The following is a 21,755-nucleotide window of genomic DNA, read 5'->3' as shown; positions in this document are numbered from 1 at the left end:
AACAAACAACAGATTAGTAGGAGAAAAAAAAAAAAACCCTCCTAAGTTCATCACACGCATCTGGAAATGAAGTGTCTCCCTAAATGGTTAAAGAAAGGGGTTTACATATTTATATTAATAGGGGAGAGGAAGGGGGAGAAAAGGCTTCTCTGGGAAAAGCAAATGGGTTTCTGGAGGAAAGAACAAGATATGGAAGTTTGTGATAATGTTTATTTATGCAAGTGCCAGTGATCTCCATTTTATTTTTTTCTTCATGACCATAATACTGCCCCAGAGAGAAGATCTATGGCCGCCTCACTTCCAGAACTTTCTGCTTTTCACTGAAATAAGGGAAGTTCTAAGAGAGCTTCTTCCTGCTTTTGCTGAATCTCAAATGTCTTTAGTTTAATCTTCATACTAACTCTGGGGGTCTGAGTGGGCTGCCACACCACTAATTCCTGAACATCACTAGTCAAGGACTCTTCTGGAATGTAAATACCTTGGTAATTCCAGCCTCCCTCAATTGCTGGCAAGCCTGCACCTTCAGTGGGGAGAAAGAACTTAGAGCAGAAAATCCAGGTGCAAATGCTGAGTGTCACAAGACTTAGGCACAGCATTACGAGCTACCTCTGGTTTTCTGGTTTTTCTCTTCCTCCCCCTTTTCAAGGTTCTGTTGTCTCACATTTGCTTTACGCACTCTCCATTTTGCTGGGTGTGCTTAGGAACTCTCACAGCTTCAATTACCGAATAATTTGATGTCTATTCCCTTCATCTTTTGTCGGCTCTACATCTATATACATAACTGCCTACCGGGGATCTTACCTTGAATTGTCCAGTGCAGACCGGACACCATAAAAAGAGGTTAGAGTCCCTCAAATCCTCTTCTGTTATCTTGTCTTGCTTTTCTAGAAATCCATTCTTCTCATAGCTCATAGCTCATTCTTCTCATAGTCATCAATCTTTTTAAAACACCTCTGCTAAGTATGGCCAGGCACTGTTTTGTAAATCTGGGGACAGAGCAATCAATGAACAAGACAAACCAGGTTCCTGCTTTTACTGCTTGAATTCTACAATATAGAAATAAAGAAAAAGAGAAACTGTCAGTGCTAATCCATGTAGAGACTAGGGAACTACTCTCATTGGGAGGTCCAGAAAAGTCTTGCTGAAGAGAAGACATTTATGCTCAGAGATGAAAGACAGAAGGGAGACATCTATAGCAGGGGGGAACATTCTGGGCAGAGGGATCCTTCCACTGCCATCTGAAATTCCTTCAATGGTTTCCCAGCGTCTTCAGCACATAAGCTCAAATTTCTAAGCCTGGCAGAGAAGATCTTCTAGCACCTGGCCAGTCAGTCGCCTTCCTCTTTAGCTTCTTTACATAACATCAACTCACGTCATCCTCACAACCACCCTGTAAGACAGCTGGTTGAGTCCTCCATCGGATCTTACCCGACTTCATACTCTGTCGCTGCATTAGCAGGGCCTCGAAAACTGTCCACGAAATGAGCAAGGTGTTGGGCAGAAAGGATGGCTGCTGAGCAGACAGGTCTAGACTGGTGCAGTCCAACAGAAATAAAGTGAGCCCCATAGGTAGTTTAACATTTTCTCATACTACATTAGATAAGTAAAAGAAATGGATTAAATTGTAAGGACATTTTACTTAAATATCACCAATTGAGCATATTTTTTGTTGAAAGATTGTATTTATTTGACGGAGAGAGAAAGAGCAGGAGCAGGGGGAGACATGGATTAGCAGGGGGAGAGGGAGAAACGGGGTGGACGGAGGTCCCCACCCAGCAGGGAGCCTGATGTGGGGCGAGATCCCAGGATCCCCGGATCATGACCCCAGCAGAAGGCAGACGCTGAACCGACTGAGCCCCCCAGGCGCCCCAGTGGAGCATGACTAACCAAGTCACTCATGAGAGCGTTTGCATCCTTAAATCTTCCAAATCCAGGCTGTGTAGCTCACCCTTACAGCGAATCTCAGGTCCAGCTGGTCAACCTTGCAAAGCCTCGACGCCACCTGCGGCTCAAGGCTGACGGAATCCTTCCCCCTCAACTCCCTCGGGCGCCCCAGCCCGCCCCTTCCACCTCGTCACCCTGTTTCATCTCCGCAGCACCCCGATTCTCTCCTTTGCTGGCGTGTCACGACTCCCCCACTCTCCACGTCTCTCCCGGCCAGGACACCCCGCCCTTGACCCGGGGCCGGCACAGAGCAGGCCCTCGGCCAGTACAGTCCCCCCCAACCCCCACGGCCGCGCCCGGGGTGTCCCCCCGCCCCCGGGCGCCCCTCTGCAGCCGCCGCCGCCGTCCCCGCGGCGCGCCCTCCCCCTCTCGGCCCGGCCGGGCCGGGGAGCTCGGGGCCGGAGTCGTGGACGTGACTGGGAGGAGTCTGCCCGCCTCAGGTTTCCGCGCTCGGCCGCGGCCATGGCGGAGCCCACCGTGTGCTCCTTCCTCACCAAGGTGCTGTGCGCCAACGGCGGCCGCATGTTCCTGCAGGACCTGCGCGGCAACGTGGAGCTGTCGGAGGCCCGGCTCCGGGACGTGCTGCGCCAGGCCGGGCCCGACCGCTTCCTGCTGCAGGAGGTGGAGATGAGGGAGGGCCTCTGGGACGCCGAGGCCGAGGTGGCGGCCGGCGCGGGCGGCGGCGGCGGCGGCGGCCCCTGCGCCTGGCGGGTGGTGGCCGTGTCCTCGGCGCGCCTGTGCGCCCGCTACCAGCGCGGCGAGTGCCAGGCCTGCGACCAGCTGCACCTCTGCCGCCGCCACATGCTGGGCAAGTGCCCGAACCGCGACTGCTGGTGAGGCGGGCGGCGGGGCGCGCGGCGGGGGCGGCGGCGCGGGGCGGTCACCGCGCGAGGGGCCGCGGGCCTGACGCGCCCGGCGGGAAGCGGGTTCCCCGAGAAGTGAGAACAGGGCTGGTTGGGTCAGGGCTGCACGCTCCCCCGCAGCCCCCAGCCGCCCCCACCGAGGGCGGCAGGGAAGCCTCGCGAAGGGGCCGCGAGGGTCCTCCAGGCGAGGCCTCCCCGGAGCTTCCAGCTCCCCTAGCGAGCGAGGCCCGGAGCGAGGCCCAGAGCCGTCGCAGTCCGGATTTCTCCACCGCGGCTCGCCCTCGGATTTCAGCCCCTGCGGGTCCTCCGCACCTCGGCGGGGAAATCAGGACCGCGGCTTTGGAGTTCAGTTACTCCAGGGGTCCCACTGGGGGCTTCCTGCGGACCCATGAGGTCCGTGGGCCCTTTATGGAGGGTGCCCTTTCTTTCCACGCGTAACCTCAAAGTTTTACCGCAGCGAGTCTGTGCGCTCCAGGTTTAGAAAGCCCGATCTAGAACCATCCCCCAGGAACCTGAGGGCTGGGTGGTTTGGGCGAGGTGTTGTAAGGCCGCCTCCTGTCTCTCTAGGCTTCCTTGGTTTTACTCAAGCTCCCCAAAGCCAGGGTGTGGGCCCGCTTTCCTCCTAACGTGGGTGGACAGTGGGGTGGGCAGTTGTTGGGGTGGAGAAGGCAAGTGCACCCCCCTTCAGAACAACAGATGGCATCCTCTGCCCCGCAAGGTCGGTGCCTGGAGGAGGGGGTACCTTTGGCTTTAAAGTATCCGGACTTAAAATGAAAATGACCTTGGGAGAAGAGATGCTTCAACTGAGCTGCCTTAGTATCCATGTTTACTTATTAGGATATAGTATCTGTGGGGTCATGGAAACTTGTTTAACTTCCATGTGAATTGAAAGCAACCAGAGGCAAGGAATTTGGCGGACCAGTCCCTTCTTCATCTGGGCCCCTGAGCCAGAGCTCTGTGTTCTCCTAGGTCTACCTGCACCCTTTCCCATGACATCCACACACCTGTCAACATCCAAGTACTGAAAAACCATGGGCTTTTTGGCCTCAATGAGGCCCAGCTTCGGATCCTGCTTTTACAGAATGACCCGTGCCTTTTACCAGAGGTGAGTTACCAAGAGTTTGCCCTCATGTTGTCTGCCCAGTGGAAGAACTCACTGGAGAACATCAGAGGTCTGTTTACAGAGGGCAGCAGGTGTTTAGGTGGAGGTAATGGTGCAGGGTCGACCTCTGTGGGGTCATTTTACCAGTGATTTTACCAGGGTTTGATACGCAGGGAGTAATGGACACATGTGATAAAGAAATGATGGTAATAGCTGTTGGTTTTTTTATTGTTTACTGAATGCTAAGCCATCCATATACCTCAGCTCGTTAATAATGTGTCCCTATTTTACAGGTGAGGAAACTGAGGTTCAGATGCATTAAATTGCCCCAGGTCACATAGTACATGGCAGATTTGAATTTAGGTCTGTCTGTGAAACCGATGTTTTGCAAATTGCCTCTGTATGCTTTTGCCTATGTTGAGGCATTTGTCTTTTTCTATTTATAAGATGTCTTTAATGATACCAGTCCCTTTTGTGGTCACATTTGTTGTAAGTATGTCCCCCCATTTACTTTTTGGGGGCCTTAGATATTAGTTTTAATTGTTTTGAAATGATTTAGCTCCACATGCTTCACAAGTGCCTATTAGAATTGCTATCCTGGTGAAATTAGCATGTTTGTATCTGTTTAGCTGTACAGGAAGAATTTCTTTAAAGATTTATTTATTTATTTTAGAGCAGGGGGAGGGGTGGACAGAGAGGGAGAGAGCATCTCTAGCAGATTCTGAGATCAGGACTTGAGCCAAAACCAAGAATTGGATGCACAACCGACTGAGCCACCCAGGTGTCCCTACACGAAGAACTTTTAAAAGCAAAATAGTAGGAATCCCAGAAGACAATATTACAGGAGCCCACCAGCTGAACGAATCTTCTGCTCTAGCACAGTGATGCTGTCTCAGACACTCAAGTTGCCAGGAGAGCAGTGGGAAGAAGGGAAAATCGAGGGTAGTTTGTGACTGTGGCCCCTGTTAATGCTAAGGTATTTCAGGCCCTGGAAGGGAACGGAGTCACAAGGCTGGAGGAATGAGCTGGAGCCTTAGGGTCAGAGGGCAGCAGGACAGCAGAATCCATATACAGAAGGCGGCACCGGAGTCAGCCTTAAGAGCTAAGAGCTTTGTTCTTGACACCCATGTCTTTTCTCATTCTTCAGACTTTGAAGCCAGGCTTGGTCAGTCATGGTTATCATAAACCGATACATTCCAACCATACTGCCAAAAGGACTCCGAGCAGCATCCGGAGCAAGTTATTGGCAGGAAGAAAGAGGAGAAAGGCTGCAGCGGGGTCCGGTCCTTCATCTCTCAGAGAGAAGGGGCAGTGACACTTCTAGTAGTTACAACCTTTTAGTTTTTAAGATATGGTTTAACTTGCAGAAGTTTAACATCATTACGTTGTTTAACTTACTGAACGCTTTTCTTTATGGCTTCTCCCTCCTGTCTGGGTTCAGCCTCATCTTGTCATGTCCAGCCCACCGCCGTGTTCTGTGAGCAGCCAGTGGGTTGGCTGTATTTACGGCAGGAGCCCACTCCTGGTCCCGTCACCCAGGACTGGAGAGGTGTATGTCATGTGGCACGCAGCATGGCCGCTTAGGTAGCAGAGACCGTGGACAAGCACAGTGAATGAGGCAGGAATGGTGCCTCACATCTCCGGTATGAAAATGCCCCATGACCCTTTCCCATCACCCTCCAAAAGACACAGTATATAATACAGATATACCACTTAGTAAAAAGACAGTAGGGACAGACACTGTGATCTTGTGACTTATAATGAGAAATATAACATATTTGGTCTTCATTCCCATTCCTGGCAAAGAATTCCCCAAACCCTTGGAATTTCCTAAACGATGAGGGCTGTAATAGTGTCTTGTTGTTAAGTCAATAGTGAGTTTTTGGAAAGCCCCTAGGTAACCTAAGGATGGGAGCTGGTTGTCAGGAGAACCAATTTTGTGATTAGACAGTTGTAACTTTTATCCCTCTGCCCCCCACTCTCCCATCTCCTGGGAGTGCAGAGGGGCTGGGGATTGAGCTCATTCGTCAGTGGCCAGTGTGATTTAACCTATCATGGCTATGTTATGAAGCTTCCATAAAACCCCAAAAGGATAGACTTTCAGAGAGCTTCTAGGTTGGTGAGCACTTGGGGGTGCTGGGAGAGTGGGATCCCAGGAGAGGTCACGGAAGCTCCACACCTTTCCCCCCGTACCTTCCTCTGTACATCTCCCCCATCTGCGTGTTCCTGAGTTATATCCTTTTATAATAAACTGGTCATCTAGTAAGTAAACTGTTTCTCTGAGTTCTGTGAACTGTTCTAGCACATTAATCTAACAGAGGAGGAGGTGGGGAGAACCTTTGTAGCAGTTCAGCCAGTGGTGGATGGCAGCCTCGACCCGCGATGGGCATCTCAAATGGGGGCAGCCTGGTTGGCCTGAGCCCTTAGCCTATGGGATCTGACTTTATCTCCAGGTAGACAATATTAAGATTGAATTAAAATTTATGGGACACCTGGTCATTGTCCACTGAGAATTACTTGGTGGTGTTGAAAGAAACACACATTGGAAATACGTACAATGTGATACAGATACATTTGAAAACTTCAATGAAATGGACACATTTCTAGAAAAAATATAGCCCGTCAAGACTGAGTGAAGGTAGGCCTGGGTGGCTTATTGGTTAAGCATTTGTCTTTGGCTCAGGTCATGATCTGGGGATTGAGCCTTGCATTAGGCTCCTTGCTCAGTGGGAAGCCTGCTTCTCCCTCTCCCTCTGCCTGCTGCTCCGCCTCTCCAGCTTGTGCTCTTTCTTTGTCAAATAAAAATCTTTTAAAAATCTTTAAAAAATCCCAAACTGATTCAAGAAAAAGTAGAAAGCCAGAATAGTCTTTATTTTTGAACAACAGAAGGATTAAGATGAAAATTTTAAAACACCCCAAAACTAGAGTATTAGTTAAATGTCTTCTACAAGAAAACATTAGGCTCATATAGTTTTATTGTTGAACTCTATGAAATCTTTAAGGAAAGGATTATTTTGATTTGGGGACTAGGTCTAGGGTTCTCCTCTTCTTGATCTCCTATGCATTCTGAAATCAGTATCCTACTGTTTAAGTAGTTTTAATATATGTAGTTTAAGTATTATAATATATGATGGTACAAGATTCTGTGCCCATTACACTTCTTTTTCAAAATTATTTCTTGGGGTGCCTGGTTGGCTCAGTGGGTGTAACATGCAACTCAGTCTCAGGGTTGTGAGTTTGAATCCCGCGCTGGTTGTAAAGATGACTTAAAACAAAAAAATTTTTTCTCCAATCAATTGCCTTAAGAAATGTAGTGAAAACAAATGTGTTAAGTGTTGCTTCATTTCTGGACCAGGTCTGTTTACTGTACAACAAAGGTGAAGCACTTTATGGCTACTGCAACCTCAAGGATAAATGCAACAAGTTTCACGTGTGCAAATCCTTTGTCAGAGGGGAGTGCAGACTTCAGAAATGCAAACGGTCCCATCAGCTCATTCATGCCACATCGCTGCAGCTGCTGCAGGACCAAGGACTGAATATTCCAAGCGTCGTAAATTTTCAGATCATCTCTACCTACAAGCACATGAAGCTGCACAAGATGCTTGAAAGTCAAGGTGAGACCATCAGAGGGAGACAGAGCACTAGCACATGTCGTTTTGACCTGGAAGTCAGTCTAGGGGGTGGCAGCTCATGCTCTGTCCTTGGGGAAGCAGAACCACCAACATTTTATGATAGAAAACTGTGGTTCTAACCAAAGGAGGGACGGATAGAGTTTGTTTTCAGTGCTGACAGCCAATAGCACCTGCCCAAGGGTTTGAACAGTGTTGCTCCTTGCTAAGCTGGGGGCCAGGAAGTAGATACAATTGTCCTCACGGCTTTGTTGGGAAGAAAGAGAAGGGGGGTGGGCCAGTGGACAAGAAGGGAAGGAAGACATAGGAATAGCTTTCTTTTATTAAATTTGAATTAAAGCATTCTCTTCTTTGTTTTTCTTGAGATAATTAACATATAACATTATGTAAGTTTCAGATGTACAGCATGGTTCGATATTTGTATACATGGTGAAGTGATGGCACTAAGTTGAGCTAACATCTGTTATCGTCCATCGTTACACAGTTTTTCTTATAATGAGAACTTTTAAGAAAGTTATTTTCTTTGGGGGCACCTGGATGGTGCAGTTGGCTGAGCGTCTGGTTCTGACTAGGTGGTGATCTCAGGGCCATGGGGTCCAGCTCTGTGTTCAGACTCACTCTCTCGCTGAAATAAATAAATAAATCTTTAAAAAAAAAAAAAAAGTATTTTCTTTTTCAGTTGTTAAGAAATTTTAACCATATGACAGAAAAATTTGGAAAATAAGAGAGTAGAGATATAAATTGCCTATGATTCCACTCTCTCTATCCATAATCATTAGTACCGTTTAACGTCAGGCCCTTCCCTCCTGTTACTCTACAAATATCGGTCCATTTGTGGTTGCAGTATGCATTCGTATCTAAATTTTCACTTTATACCACTTCATAAACATCTTCCCATATTGCTACATAGTCTCTCATTTTTTAAGGTCTGCTGACTGTGGTCTGGTGTACTTTTAATTACAGTGCATTCAGGTTGCTTAACTTATTAGATTTGCTTATAGCTCAAAATCCGTTTCAGTGGCAGGTAGGCTTAGGGGAATTGTTGATGGGAAAACCAAATCAGGAAAGCCAATATCTCTAAGCTTTTGATATGTTTTATTTTACCTTTTTTTTTTTTTTTTTTAAGATTTTATTTATTTATTTGACAGATTGAGAGAGAGAGGGAGCACAAGCAGGGGGAGCTGCAGGCAGAGAAAGAAGGAGAAGCAGACTCCCCGCTGAGCAGGGAACCTGATGCGGGGCTCCATCCTAGGACCCTGGGATCATGATCTGAGCCGAAGGCAGATGCTTAACCAACGGAGCCACCCAGGCGCCCCTCAATATGGAGTTTTCTTATGTTGGGATGGTAGTGGCTGACTTCCTGCACAGGTGGTCTGGAGGGAGTACAGGCAGCTGTCTAGAGGACCCCAAATGGTGGCAGGAATTATCTATACTGGCACAGGGCCCGTCATTACCTTCCTCTGGTCTTCTTTAGTGAGTCTCTCATAACTGAAGTCTCTTTTAGCTGAAGTCACTGAAATAGTGACTTTCTGCTCTGTGTGTGTGTGTGTCAAATAAATCCAGAGGACACAAAACTCTCTAAATTCACAGTGTTGGGACTTTTGTCTGAGATCTGATTAGCAGGGCTGATGCTGCTGACATAAAATGAAATTGAGAGCTCTAAAAAGGGTGTCTCAGGAAAGCTCATCTCTCTCCTCTTCTTTTTAGGTAATGCCGCTTCTCCTGCTGAGTATTCCCAGGGCCTCCAGAAGCCAGGCGGACATATGGCTGGTGCTGCAGAGGCTGGTCCTGTGGCTCCTGTCCCTGCTCCGTCAGCCAAGAAGCCACACACAGGGAAACCGGAAAGGATGTCCGTGAAATAAGACGCTTGTCCAGTCAGAAGGTCTGAAAACAAAGCTTCTGTTGAGCTTTATTTCTAAGTTCCTTCGTGTAATCACTTATCAATAACAGTCATAGTAATACCTACCTCACACGTTGCTATAAAGATTAAAGATGACGGAGAAGGGGAGAGTATCAGGTTGCGTGGATAACATTGGGGATGGGTGATTGGGGTGTGGTGGGACATGGAACAGGCAGAGAGGGGAGGACGTGAGTACGGTTGGGGTCAGTCCAGGGCTAACTCTGAAGATGGCAGATTCTGCCTGTAGTCCCTGTCAGGTCCCCTAGGCTGGCGAGAGCTCCAAGAGGAGCGGGTTTTGGCTGCCTTGTTCCATGACCCGGCCAGTGTTTTTTGCACCCACATACACGGTTTACATAGTGGTTGTCAGAGACCATATATGGACACTTAGTCCTCTTGTTCTTAACATTTCATAAGCCTCTTTCCCTATTCACATTTTATCGTATATAATCATTTTTATGCACAGATACACTAACATACAGTCATTTACTTAACGACTTCCCTTATTCTGGATGTTTCTGTTCTTTCTAACCAATTTTGAATGGAACTCTCTTCCTCAAATCCTCGCAATATTGAATTTTTAAATGTATTCTTTTGCTTAGCTTGTTGGTGCTAAATGATATTGCCTTTTGGCTAAGATCAAGTGATTGCATTTCTTTAAGTATATGCAAGGGAATTTTTTTCCAGGATGTGTGCTTTCTGTCTGTGTGTGTGTGTGTGCATTTTGTGCCTGCCCTCCTGGGGCTGATGTGGGATGGCATTTAATTAGGTTCCTTAATTTTCATGAAAGGATATGAGTCGTACCGTGCTCACATGATACCCAGCTCTCCTGAGTACATCCCTCAGCCGCACCACAAAACTGTCGAGTGCTCACCAAAGATTTCTATCTCACTGTGTCTACTCTGCATTTCTTATTAAAATTTTCGCCAACACCCCCCTTGTGATAGGGTCGTTCATCCATTTCTCAAAGTTGTATCCATTCTTTCTGCGGATCTGGAGGGACTATCAGAAACCTGTAGACCTTGTCTGTCTCATGTTGACTTTCTTTCCTTCTCTCTGTCCCCGCCACCTGGCTCTCTTCATCCAGCTACACTTGGATGTTTGGTTCTTTGTTTTCAACCAAGGGTACCGCAGAGAAGCTGCATTATGACATCTTTTTCTGTGTTTGCTTTTGTGATATTCCCAAATGTTGATGTGTAAAGTGGTTTTTTTTTTTTTTTTTTACATTTTGACTTTCCTGCAATAACACAATATCTGAGAAATAGGGACGAGGGAGTGAGTTTTGCATAAAGCTGAATTAATTTAGCGTAGAACCATATTTTATCACGAAATGCTATCTTCCCTGCTGGGGGGAGGTGGGCCAAAATATCCTTTGCAAAGTGAGAAATTGCTGTGTTTTCTCCTACGGGCAGTAAGATCATGCTGCTTCTGTGAACCTTTTCACCTTTGCCATCCACAACAGTATTTCTGAAAGCCCTTAGGTTCTGCATACTTTGTTTCCTTTTTCCTAGTTCTGATTTCTCCTGGTGCTATTTTTTTTTTTTTTTAATTATTTTGACGGGGCACCTGGGTGGCTCAGTGGGTTAAAGCCTCTGCCTTTGACTCAGGTCATGATCCCAGGGTTCTGGGATCGAGTCCCGCATCAGGCTCTCTGCTCAGCAGAGAGCCTGCTTCCTCCTCTCTCTGCCTGCCTCTCTGCCTACTTGTGATCTGTCACATAAATAAAATCTTTTAAAAAATTATTTTAATATTTTATTGTTATTCACATTTTATTCTTTTACCATGTGTATTTTTTCTGTAAGCCATGTTTAGTTCTTAATGGGAACAGATAGGGTACACATGTATATCCTGGACATTAGGAGACTTGGTGGACTTTTACAGGCTTGTGTTCTTGTTATGTATCTTATTACTATGCTTTTATATGCATGAAAACGACCCTCTGTAATTTTTGTTGCAATGTTTTCTTCAGTTCTCTAATAGTTCATTTAAAGCTTAGTTCTGTTAGTATCCATTCTGTAAAGATATTTCATATAACCCTGCTTGACCCTCTTTCATCTCATGATTCAGCTGTTCGAATGGTTTCTCATTGGAATTGGGGGAGGTGGTTTTCTTTGGTCATTTATCAAGGCTTCGCAGGTGAAGCTGCGCATCTGTGGGCTCCGCAGATCCAACATACCCTACGGGAAATGATGACCTTTCCTACAGTCTTGTTCCTCCTTTGGTTGCTTTATTTCGGAGTTGTCACCACCTAGGACTTAACCCAAAACTCTGCCAAGTGCCCTGTCCTCTTCTTTCTCCTGGTTCCTGGGGTCAAACCCATTACTCAGGGTTGGAGATTAGTTTCCCTTCAAAGAATCTCAAATTTGTATCCTCCTCTGCCTCTTTCTCTCCCTCCGGGACACACCGCCTTCTTTCTAACCCCCTTCGCCTCTTGCATCTGTTGCACAGATGGACGATTCACTGGTTTTCCAGTCGTGTCTCGTGAGAGTATTTTTATAGGACGTGCTAGGTGGCCCCCTGCTCTCCTTCCGTGATGGCAGTCCCGTTTTAAATTTTTCGTCAAATGGGCTTTTTATGGATTTCGTTGATCTCTTGCCACCCTTCTACCTCCCTGCCTTCCGTCCTGTGCCTGGTGGATCTTTCGAAATGCAGACCTGATCACATTGCTTTGTTCTGCCATAACCTTCATGGGTCCCCATAAGGCAAGTAGGAGGCATAAACTCAGACGCCTTCTTGGATGAGAAGGGGGAGCTGACGAGGACGATGTGAGCCGGATGTAGAAGAAATGGGGGAAAAGAGCAAGTGTCATAACAATTTGTCCCATCTGAGTGGGGCCCCTGCCTCTTGTGCCCATGTGGGGGTGTGAGCCCATTTTTGTCATGTTTCTCAGTTAGTCGAAGGAAGCCAGATCCAGATTTTATAATACATTTTCAGATTTTTAAATACTGGCTTTTGACTGACTTTTAAAAATGCAGACCAATATTGTGTGTGCTGACCTATTTGCAGTTTTTGGAATGTGCCATTTTATTGTATGACTCTCTGTGCTTGTAAATGATGTTCCCATTAAGTGCCACTCCTTCCCTCTTCCAGCCTCAAAACCTGGCAAAATCAGATTCTTTGAAAATGCTAAGTTAGTCTTTTCTGCCCCCAGGAAGGGTGGTTCTCTTAGTGTTTTCAGCGTTCTAGCCCAACACTTACTCTGCCATGCTTTCTGCTTCTGTTCCCTAGCCTTGAGCAAAAACAAAACCATTATTTCTTCTTTTTGGACAAGTCTCCAAAAAGAATTTTTTTTGGCATATAACGAATCAAACTTTGTGAATCCATGGAATCAGTATCATATTGGTCTTCATGGTTCTTCTCCCCACATTGATATTTTCCATTTTCAAAAAGTCTTTTTCCCCTAAGGAATGTGTTATTTAAAGTAAACATCTTTTTGGTACTTCAGTTTGAATCATCTAGATCTAAAATTAACTGTTTAAGACTTATGCTCTTGATACTAATCTTTCCATCAAGGAATTAAGTCTCTTCATTGCTGATGGGTTCCTTGATTTCTTTCATTATAATTTGTTCTTATTTTTGTCTAGCCTTCTATATCCCTCATTATATTGATTTTTTTTCTTGACTACATACATCTGTATTGCTACTCTGTATGGGAATCTCTGTCTTTAGAATTCTATTGATTTTTAAAATATTTGTCTTTTGTTGAATTATCTTTGTCCTAACAGTGTTAGACGGCCTTTATGTTTCTTCTAAATATAAAATCATAGCTGCAAAAAGATTTGGCTATTCTTATGGATTTCTATTTTGTGTTAAATAAAATTGTGGTGAAAAGATATTTTTTGATACTTCTTCATTAAATATCAAGTTAATTGTTCATTTTAAACAAATGTTCTCTACTTAATAAGGGAAATTACATTTATTGTTTGTTAGAAGCTTTTAGTAACGATGGTATCTTTTGCATAATCATGTAATTTTTATCACTTAAATCACCTAATGTGATTATATTACTGGTTTTACTATATTAAAACATTTTAAATTCCGAGTAACTCTACTTGACTATGGCATATACTCTTTCAATGTATTGCTTTTCCCTTTTTTGGTAATTTTTATTACAATTATGTGCATCAATACATTAATAAATAAAATTCATTTATATTTTATATGTGTATGTAGTAATTTCCTTTTTATTTGTATTGCTATATGCTCAAAGTATACATTTTATTCTAAATCCTGTTCTGAGTTTTACAAATTGATTAAGTGTCATTATTGTCTTACATTTTTTTCCCAAGATTTATGGAGGTATTATTTGACATATAACATTGTGTAAGTTTAAGGTCGATAAGGTGATGATTTGATACATGTATATCATGTGAAATGATTCCCACAGTAAGTTTAGTTAACATGTCTATCACCTTATATTCATTTTTATTTTTATTTTATTTTTTTTTAAAGATTTATTTATTTATTTGACACAGAGAAAGCGAGATCACAAGTAGGCAGAGAGGCAGGCAGAGAGAGAGAGGAGAAAGCAGGCTCCCCACCAAGCAGAGAGCCCGATGCGGGGCTCGATCCCAGGACTCTGAGACCATGACCTGAGCGGAAGGCAGAGGCCCAACCCTCTGAGCCACCCAGGCGCCCCCATTTTTATTTTTAAAGTAATGTTTACTTGGAGCACCTGGGTGGCTCAGTCAGTTAAGCATCTGCCTTCAGCACAGGTCATGATCCCAGGGTCCTCGGATCAAGCCCCACATTGGGGGGGGGTGGTCCTTGCTCAGCGGGGAGCCTGCTTCTCCCTTCCCTTCTGCCCTTCCCCTGCTTGTGCACTCTTTCTCTCTCAAACAAATAAAATCTTTAAAAAAATGTATTACTGGGGCACCTGGGTGGCTCAGTGGGTTAAAGCCTCTGCCTTCACTCAGGTCATGATCCCAGAGTCCTGGGATCGAGCCCCACATCGGGCTCTCTGCTCAGTGGAGAGCCTGCTTCCTCCTCTCTCTCTCTGCCTACTTGTGATCTCTGTCTGTCAAATAAATAAATAAAATCTTTAAAAAAAATGTATTACTATATCCTTGAATTTCTCTATTCTTATTTAGGAATATTTTTTCCAAAAGAGACATATATATATACATATATATATATATATATATATATATATATGTGTGTGTGTGTATATATATATATACATATATATACAAATATACAAATATATATAAATATATATATATATATTTTGAAAATAAAATAACACATCATTGTGGAAATTTGGGAAAATACAGGAATGTATTCAGAAAGTAGTAGTAATTCCCTATAATACCATTGTGTAGTATTATTCTGAGTTCTTTAAACACACTACCTTGTTTCGTCATCAGAACAGAGGTGAAATAAATCAGTACTGCCTTGACCTACGCAAGAGGGGCCTAACTTGGGCCTCTGCTTTAAAAGGTTTTCTCTGCTCGTGATTTACACCAGTCAGACCTCAGGTAAATGCTTCTCCGCCTCTCTTATCCTATATCCTCAGGGCATAAAACGTGATTGCTTCTGAACCCTGTGCAGGTCTGTGGTTTGAAATACTGTCATCGCTGGAAACAGATACAGTTTTGGACTTCGTGGAGGGTTTCTGTGGTGGAAACAAGTGGGTAAGCAAAAACAAATTAACTTGTCAAGGCCTATATTTTGGAGAGTGTGGACATAATAGATTCTTACAAAATGAAATATCTTTCCCAGTGGTTTCCAGTGTGCATTTTCCCTTCTCTTTGTCTCCTAATCAGTAGCTCTGGGGGTACCCACAAATTGTATAGTATTTGCTGCAAGTACACACAGGAGTGGGGGAATATTTTTGCACCATTAAACAATTGATATTATTCTTTAATATTTACACAGAAGCAGTTTTCCATGTGAGAGACAGGATTCAATTTCTTCCATTAGCAAGAATGTGCACATCGAATGTGGTATGGGACATACGGTTTTATGTCCCTTACAAAAATAGTCTTGATTTAGTTACATTTTCAAAAAAATCAATTGAGGAGTTAGACTTCAGCTGAGGATGTAGAAAACTGCAAGAAAAACCAGATAACCTATAAAACTGTAACTTTTCTCAAGCCCAAAAGAGACAGGTCATAAGTCCAATTCACTGAAATCCAAGGAGTGACAAGGTTCTGTATAGAAAGGTGTGACACAGACATACTTTGACAGAACCTGGGGGAGAGATGGTCCCCTTACAAATGGATAAGATGATGTGGGGTGTATTTTTAATGAAATCTCAAAAGCCAGATATTGGTTAACATGTCAATTTGTGAAAGTTAATAGCAGAAGAAAACACCAAGGAAGTTATGCAAGAATAACTGAAACAAACAGACTGCGATGATTACTGGGTAATCTGGTCCCAGCACAGAATTTCATAGATGAGATGATCTCTGTCGTGTCTCAGTGCTTACGAATGCAGCAAAAGATGATGTGAAGTTACAACATCCAGCTGGACCCGGGGTCTGAGGGCAGATGCTCTCGTGCACTGCTGGAGGATTGGTCTCTCGGAAGACAGGTTGGCAGTATCGTGAAAGGTCTTAAAAATATACATGCTTTTTGATCAAATAATTCCAGTCTGAGAAATTTATCATATAATAATAAAATATGTATAGAGGGATTTACTTATAAAATTGTGTCTGTTGGCTAGGTCCTGTCAAGAAACATGTTAAGAAACACTTAAAAGGATAAATGGAGGGAATTTAATGAAGGACTATCTCTGAAGAAATGGGCAGGGTTAAGGGAAGCCGATGAAGGTTGGGGTTGTAACCCAGGCTAGCAGTGATGGGGACACCATTCCATGATAGGCATGAAGGTATAAGGGGTGGGGATTACAGGAACCCAGGGGAAGTGACCACATGAGAGAACGTCCCACCAGATGCATTCAAGGTCTCATGTTGGAGGACACAGCCAACAAGTAGTCTTTTCAGGGTGAGGACTGGGGCAATACATACCCTTGCCTTCCTTTTTTTCCATTACCAGTTTTCTTGCTGGTGTTCGCCACGACCCCCCTTCCATATTGGCCAAAGGCACTGGAAGCCAGAGGGGGAAGGAGCCCACGGAGGCAGTCTTGCAAAGGTCAGCTTCTTGAAGCAAACAGCATGGTGGAGAAGGGTAGATGATGAACCATAGGGTAATAGGAATTTGCTGAACAACTTACGATAGGGTTAGATCTTGGAATACAATGCCACCATTAAAAATGATGTTTTGAGAGTATTATTTATTAAGGTGAAAAGATGTTCATAATATATTATTGAGTGCAACAAAATGTTAGGTACAGTCTGGTCCCAACTTTTTATCAGCATTATATGTAGGTATGTGTATGTATGCATTTATGCATTTAAAATGCCTGGAAGAGGGATCCCTGGGTGGCTCAGTCGGTTAAGACTGTGACTTCAACTCAGGTCATGAATTGTGGGATTGAGTCCCACATAGGGCTCCTTGCTCAGCCTGCTTCTCCTTCTGCCTGCCACTCACCCAGCTTGTGCTCTTTCTTACTCTCTCTGACAAATAAATACTTTAAAAAAAAAATGCCTGGGAGAGCTTATAGTCTAATGCTAACAATGTCTGTTTTGGGCAAGTGAGATTACAGATAATTTTAATATTTACAACTTTGATTCTCTGTATATCCTACCTTTTCTACAATGTGTAATAAAAAATTAAAGTTCTTTTTAGAAAAATGAGACTTATGGCACGGTCCCACATTAATTCTGTGAGTTAAGTAGGTGCTATTCTTAACACTGACAAGGAAAATTCCTTAAAAATTCCATTAGAAACCAATTTCAGCTTTGAATATAATTACAGAATTCTTAAATAAAATTCCAATGAAGAATTGAACAATAATAATTATCATGGTATACTATTAGTGCCAATTATACTACTGAGTGACTTACTTGATTTTTTAACTTATTTTCATACAACACTATGAAGTAGGAATTCTACTAACATTTCCATTTTTAGGTGAGGAAACCAAAGCTCAGAAAAGTCACAACCAAAGTTAACAGGGTTATTAAGGGGTAAACCAGTATTTACAGTAAGGTCTGAAAAAAAAAAAAAAATAAAGTCCCAATGTTCCAAACTACACCATGGCTTTGTAGAACTTATCTCCAAAAATATAAGACTGGCAGATCACAGAACTCCGAATATATTCATCATGTCAACAGAATGAATAATGAACATCAGAAAATTACTTTGTAAGGGTGCTTGGGTGGCTCAGTGGGTTAAAGCCTCTGCCTTCAGCTCAGGTCATGATCTCAGGGTCCATTACACTCTGGGCTCATTACACTTTTCTCCCCATGGTCCAGAGCTTTGCTGTCCCGTATGGTGGTCAGTAGCCACAGGTGGACAATTAACTTTAAATTAATTAAAATTTTTAAAAATATTAAAACCACTTCTCGGTTGCATTAACCACATGAAGAGCTTGATAGCCATTTATGGCCAGTGGCTACTTCGTGGATGGCACAGACGTATGGAGCCTCTCCACTGTTGCAGAAGGTTCCATCTTCTGGACAGCACTGGTCCAGAAACTTCGTAACTTGCCCTTTTAAAGGCCACAGTTTTTTTTTTTTTTTTTTTTTTAAGATTTTATTTATTTATTTGACAGAGAGAAAGATCACAAGTAGGCAGAGAGGCCAGCAGAGAGAGAGGAGGAAGCAGGCTCCCCACGGAGCAGAGAGTCCGATGTGGGACTGGATCCCAGAACCCTGGGACCACGACCTGAACCGAAGGCAGAGGCTTTAACCCACTGAGCCACCAAGGTGCCCCTACTTTTTTTTTTATTATTAAAGATTTTATTTATTTATTTGACAGACAGAGATCACAAGTAGGCAGAGAGGCAGGAAGAGAGGGAGAAGCAGGCTCCCTGTTGAGCTCCCTGCTGGGCTCAATCCCAGGACCCTGAGATCAGGACCTGAGCCGAAAGCAGAGGCTTAACCCACTGAACCACCCAGGCACCCCACCCAGAGTTGTTTGTAGGCAGATAATTTTATCCAGCTTCTCAAAATTTTCATCCAGAGCCTATGAAATTCAAATTTTGTGAGCATATTTTATTGTTTGGAGATTGTCATTTCCTAAAGGGCAGAGATTGTGTTTTCCCTCTACTTCAGAGAAGAGTCTAAGTTCACTACATTTAGTAAATGTTTGCTGGCACCAATTACTGTAGCTTACGAACTCTGTGTAAGACCTAGGGAGTGTCATATTGGAGGTGACCTTTTCCGTTTTTCATGTGCTCTCCATTGGTGTTTGATCACGGATCATGGGGATATCTGGCATTTCTGGACAGACTTTGAAGTCTGAGAAGTCCCCTGTCAGCGTGAGGGTAGAGACCTGGATCCCACACAGCGCCTCCCTCCTGGGCCTGGCACCAAAGAACTGTGGGCAAACTTATGCTCCCCTTAGGCTAAGTTGCTAAGTTAACCTAATTAGCTAATTAGGTTAATTGTTCATCAGGGAGAAGGGAGAGATAAGGTGAAGGAGGAGTCTGGCTTGGAGCATATTTTTTATATTTCTTTTTTTTTTTTTTTAAGATTTTATTTATTTGACAGAAATCACAAGCAGGCAGAGAGGCAGGCAGAGAGAGAGAAGAAGGGAAGCAGGCTCCCCCTCGAGTGGAGAGCCCGATGCAGGGCTCGATCCCAGGACCTTGAGATCATGACCTGAGCCGAAGGCAGAGGCTTTTTAATCCACTGAGCCACCCAGGTGCCCCTATATTTCCACTTATTTATTCAACAAGCATTACTTGAGCCCTGTAATCTGCCAAGTGCTGCACCAGACACTGAGGAATAGAGATGAAAACAAGAAGGTGAAGAACTTAGAGACAAGTGAAGTTTTATTGTGTGTGCTCAGTGCCGTGATGGAGGCATCCCAGGGACTTCGGGCAGCTCAGAGGGAGGGCATATCACCTCTGGGAGACCACGGAAGGCTTCCTGGAGGATGCTTTGCCCACAATTCTAAGAGGCTCAGAAGCAGAGATCTCTCCCAGGAAGGGTGTCCACTGAAGGTTGTGAGTGAAGAAGGAGTTTTCTAGAGGATCAGGGTGATCAAGACAGATACCTAGTTAGTGTGGGTTTGGCTTTATTGATTCATGGAATTGATCGGAACTCATGACAAGATGGAAGAAAAAGACACTGAGCTAGACTACAACCATTATTCTCATTCTGAATCTGAGCCAGAGTTGATGAGTTTTAGAACACAGTCATATGTGAGTTGGAGTTAGTAGAATGCCAGAGAATGAGAGTGATTCTAAAAACAGCTTTCGCCAACTGTTGCCATGATTCCAATGTGGATTTTTGGCATGCCTCAGTAGAGCTGCTGGGTCTGGGGCTATAGTGGGAAATGACCATGGAGAGTGTGGGCAGAGGACTGAGCCAGTGGATCTGTGGCAGTCATGTGTTGGGGGGGAAGGAGTTGGGGGAAAGGTGGTGAGGCAAATTGCAATGGATGAAGGCAAGTCTGGGACTGTGCCTTAGGAACATTCTCACTTACCACTAAATTGTGCAAGGATAGACATGTCCATCCCGTTTCCAAGACAAGATCCTGGTTTAAACCTTGTGTGTTTGGGGATACCTGGGTGGCTCAGTTGGTTAAGCACCCAACTGTTGATTTTGATCTCAGGGTCGTGGGATTGAGCCCTGCATCAAGCCCCACACTGGGCTCTGTGCTCAGTGGGGAGTCTGCTTGAGAGTCTCTCTTCCTCTCCCTCTCCTTTAAGAGAGATCACACACACACGAAAATAATAATAATAATAATAATAATAATAATAATAAAGAAAACACATTGTAGCTGTGGTGATCAGTGCTTGACAATGTCACTTGCGTGCCCCCAACCCCCACCCGCCGGCTTCCCCTTTGATAGGCAGGAGTTCCTCTGTAGGTAAATTAAGGTAATGACAGGTATCCTACACTTTCTGAAGGTTCATGTTAGGCCAACTGGTTTTTACCAAAGACTTGTGTTAGCACCTGTTTTTGCTAATGGAAAGAAATCCAAAGAAGATTTTCACTTTTATGAAAATAGTTGTTCCTGTATTAATGTACATCTTTCCAACTTTCTGAAAGTGGGGTTTACTCTCCACTTTGTGCCATTTCCATCGGAGAAAGGTTTCATAGCTAGGCCTACTTTCAAATAGTGGGGGAAACCTTATTTAGTTTAGGCCATGGCATGTAGCAATTCTTGCTACAATCTCACCACGTTCTATGTATTCGCTCTTTTGTCCCCAAATTCCTTCTAGATGGCTTTTCTTCCAGAGGGGCAAGTGGTCGCTGCCCACATTCTCTTCATTTCTACCCTCTTGTTTTGCCCTTCTACTTTTTTTTTCTCTGCAATATCCTCTTCTCTCTCTCTCTCTTTCTTTAACAGATGTTTTCCCTCATTCCCATTGTTCAAGACCCAGCTAAGCCTCACCCGGTCTGTGAAACCTTCCCTACCTACTGTAGTTCATGCCGATCTTTTCCTTTTTTGGGTTTTCACACTTCCAAGTCCAAATCCTGTCATCTAACACTGAGACGTCTGCTGTTGGAAGATTGAGAAATCGCTTTGGAGACCACCTAAAACCTCCTTCTCAGTCCTTGTCTTCTCTTGGAGGAAGACATTCCCAACATTTTTTATGGAAAAGACAAATCCATCAACAACCTCAAAGGGTCACATGCTCATAATCCTTACGTTACCGCAACAATCTCAAATGTTGCACAATTCCTTTCTAGTCCTTTATATTAACACACAAACCATTTTATATTTCGTTTTGGTCCCATTTAACGTTATAACCCAAACACGCCCTACGTGTCTTCACAGTCATTGTAACAGAAGCACACATTCCCTCCTTACTGGAATATGATTCTATCAAGCCGCTCTCCTCATACTGGACATAGGGTCACTGGCCCTGTCTTTTTAAAAGACGTACATGTTGCTCTTGAGTCCATCTCCTCTAAGCTCTGAGAATGGACTCAATGAACCTTCTCTTGCACTTTGTCGTCTCACTGTCTTCAGGCATCTTCTCTTCTCTTGGCAGGGATGCTTAGTCTTCCCTGTCCTAAAATAGGTCTCAAGCCTACTGGGTACCATTCTCTTTGGCAGCCAGCATTTCACAAGCAGCTCTTTCTTTTCCTTTGTTTGCCTCTCACCCTCGCCATCTCAGTGGAAAGTCTCTTTTTAATGACCAGTCATCAAGTCCAAAGAGATTTTCTCAGTCCTTGTCATCTCTGACACCGACCTTTCCCTTTGGAAGCTTCCCTCCAGGCCTTTGAAGACACTACACGTCCCTTGTTCTCTTCAGCGTTCTCCTCAAAGTCTCTCTGCCTTTTTCCACTCCC

General features: G+C 44.2%; 1 protein-coding gene across 2 annotated transcripts; it reads left to right on the top strand.

The window, feature by feature from the left end:
* The first annotated feature begins 2,306 nt into the window (after window positions 1-2,306).
* ZC3HAV1L (zinc finger CCCH-type containing, antiviral 1 like) lies at window positions 2,307-17,132 on the top strand. Of its 2 annotated transcripts, XM_059171984.1 has the most exons (5): window positions 2,307-2,777; window positions 3,777-3,912; window positions 7,265-7,523; window positions 9,246-9,420; window positions 14,986-17,132. In XM_059171984.1, the coding sequence occupies exons 1-4, from the start codon at window positions 2,407-2,409 to the stop codon at window positions 9,398-9,400; spliced, it is 921 nt and encodes a 306-aa protein (XP_059027967.1). In that variant the 5' UTR covers window positions 2,307-2,406; the 3' UTR covers window positions 9,401-9,420; window positions 14,986-17,132. The 2 variants fall into 2 exon arrangements, with proteins under 2 accessions (XP_059027967.1, XP_059027966.1); XM_059171983.1 differs by lacking the exon at window positions 14,986-17,132 and having other exon boundaries at window positions 9,246-13,595.
* Window positions 17,133-21,755: the final 4,623 nt, after the last annotated feature.

The sequence above is a fragment of the Mustela lutreola genome, chromosome 4, assembly GCF_030435805.1.
Source record: "Mustela lutreola isolate mMusLut2 chromosome 4, mMusLut2.pri, whole genome shotgun sequence".
Lineage (NCBI taxonomy): Eukaryota > Metazoa > Chordata > Mammalia > Carnivora > Mustelidae > Mustela > Mustela lutreola.
The sequence above is the reverse complement of the archived record's forward strand: the minus strand, read 5'-3'. Positions and strand labels throughout refer to the sequence as shown.

Excerpts from the sequence above, each read along its gene's own strand:
- ZC3HAV1L (XM_059171984.1), top strand. The coding sequence starts at position 2,407 with ATGGCGGAGCCCACCGTGTGCTCCTTCCTCACCAAGGTGCTGTGCGCC. Across the intron at positions 2,778-3,776 it reads TGCCCGAACCGCGACTGCTG|GTCTACCTGCACCCTTTCCC; the intron begins GTGAGGCGGGCG and ends GTGTTCTCCTAG. Across the intron at positions 7,524-9,245 it reads CAAGATGCTTGAAAGTCAAG|GTAATGCCGCTTCTCCTGCT; the intron begins GTGAGACCATCA and ends TCTTCTTTTTAG.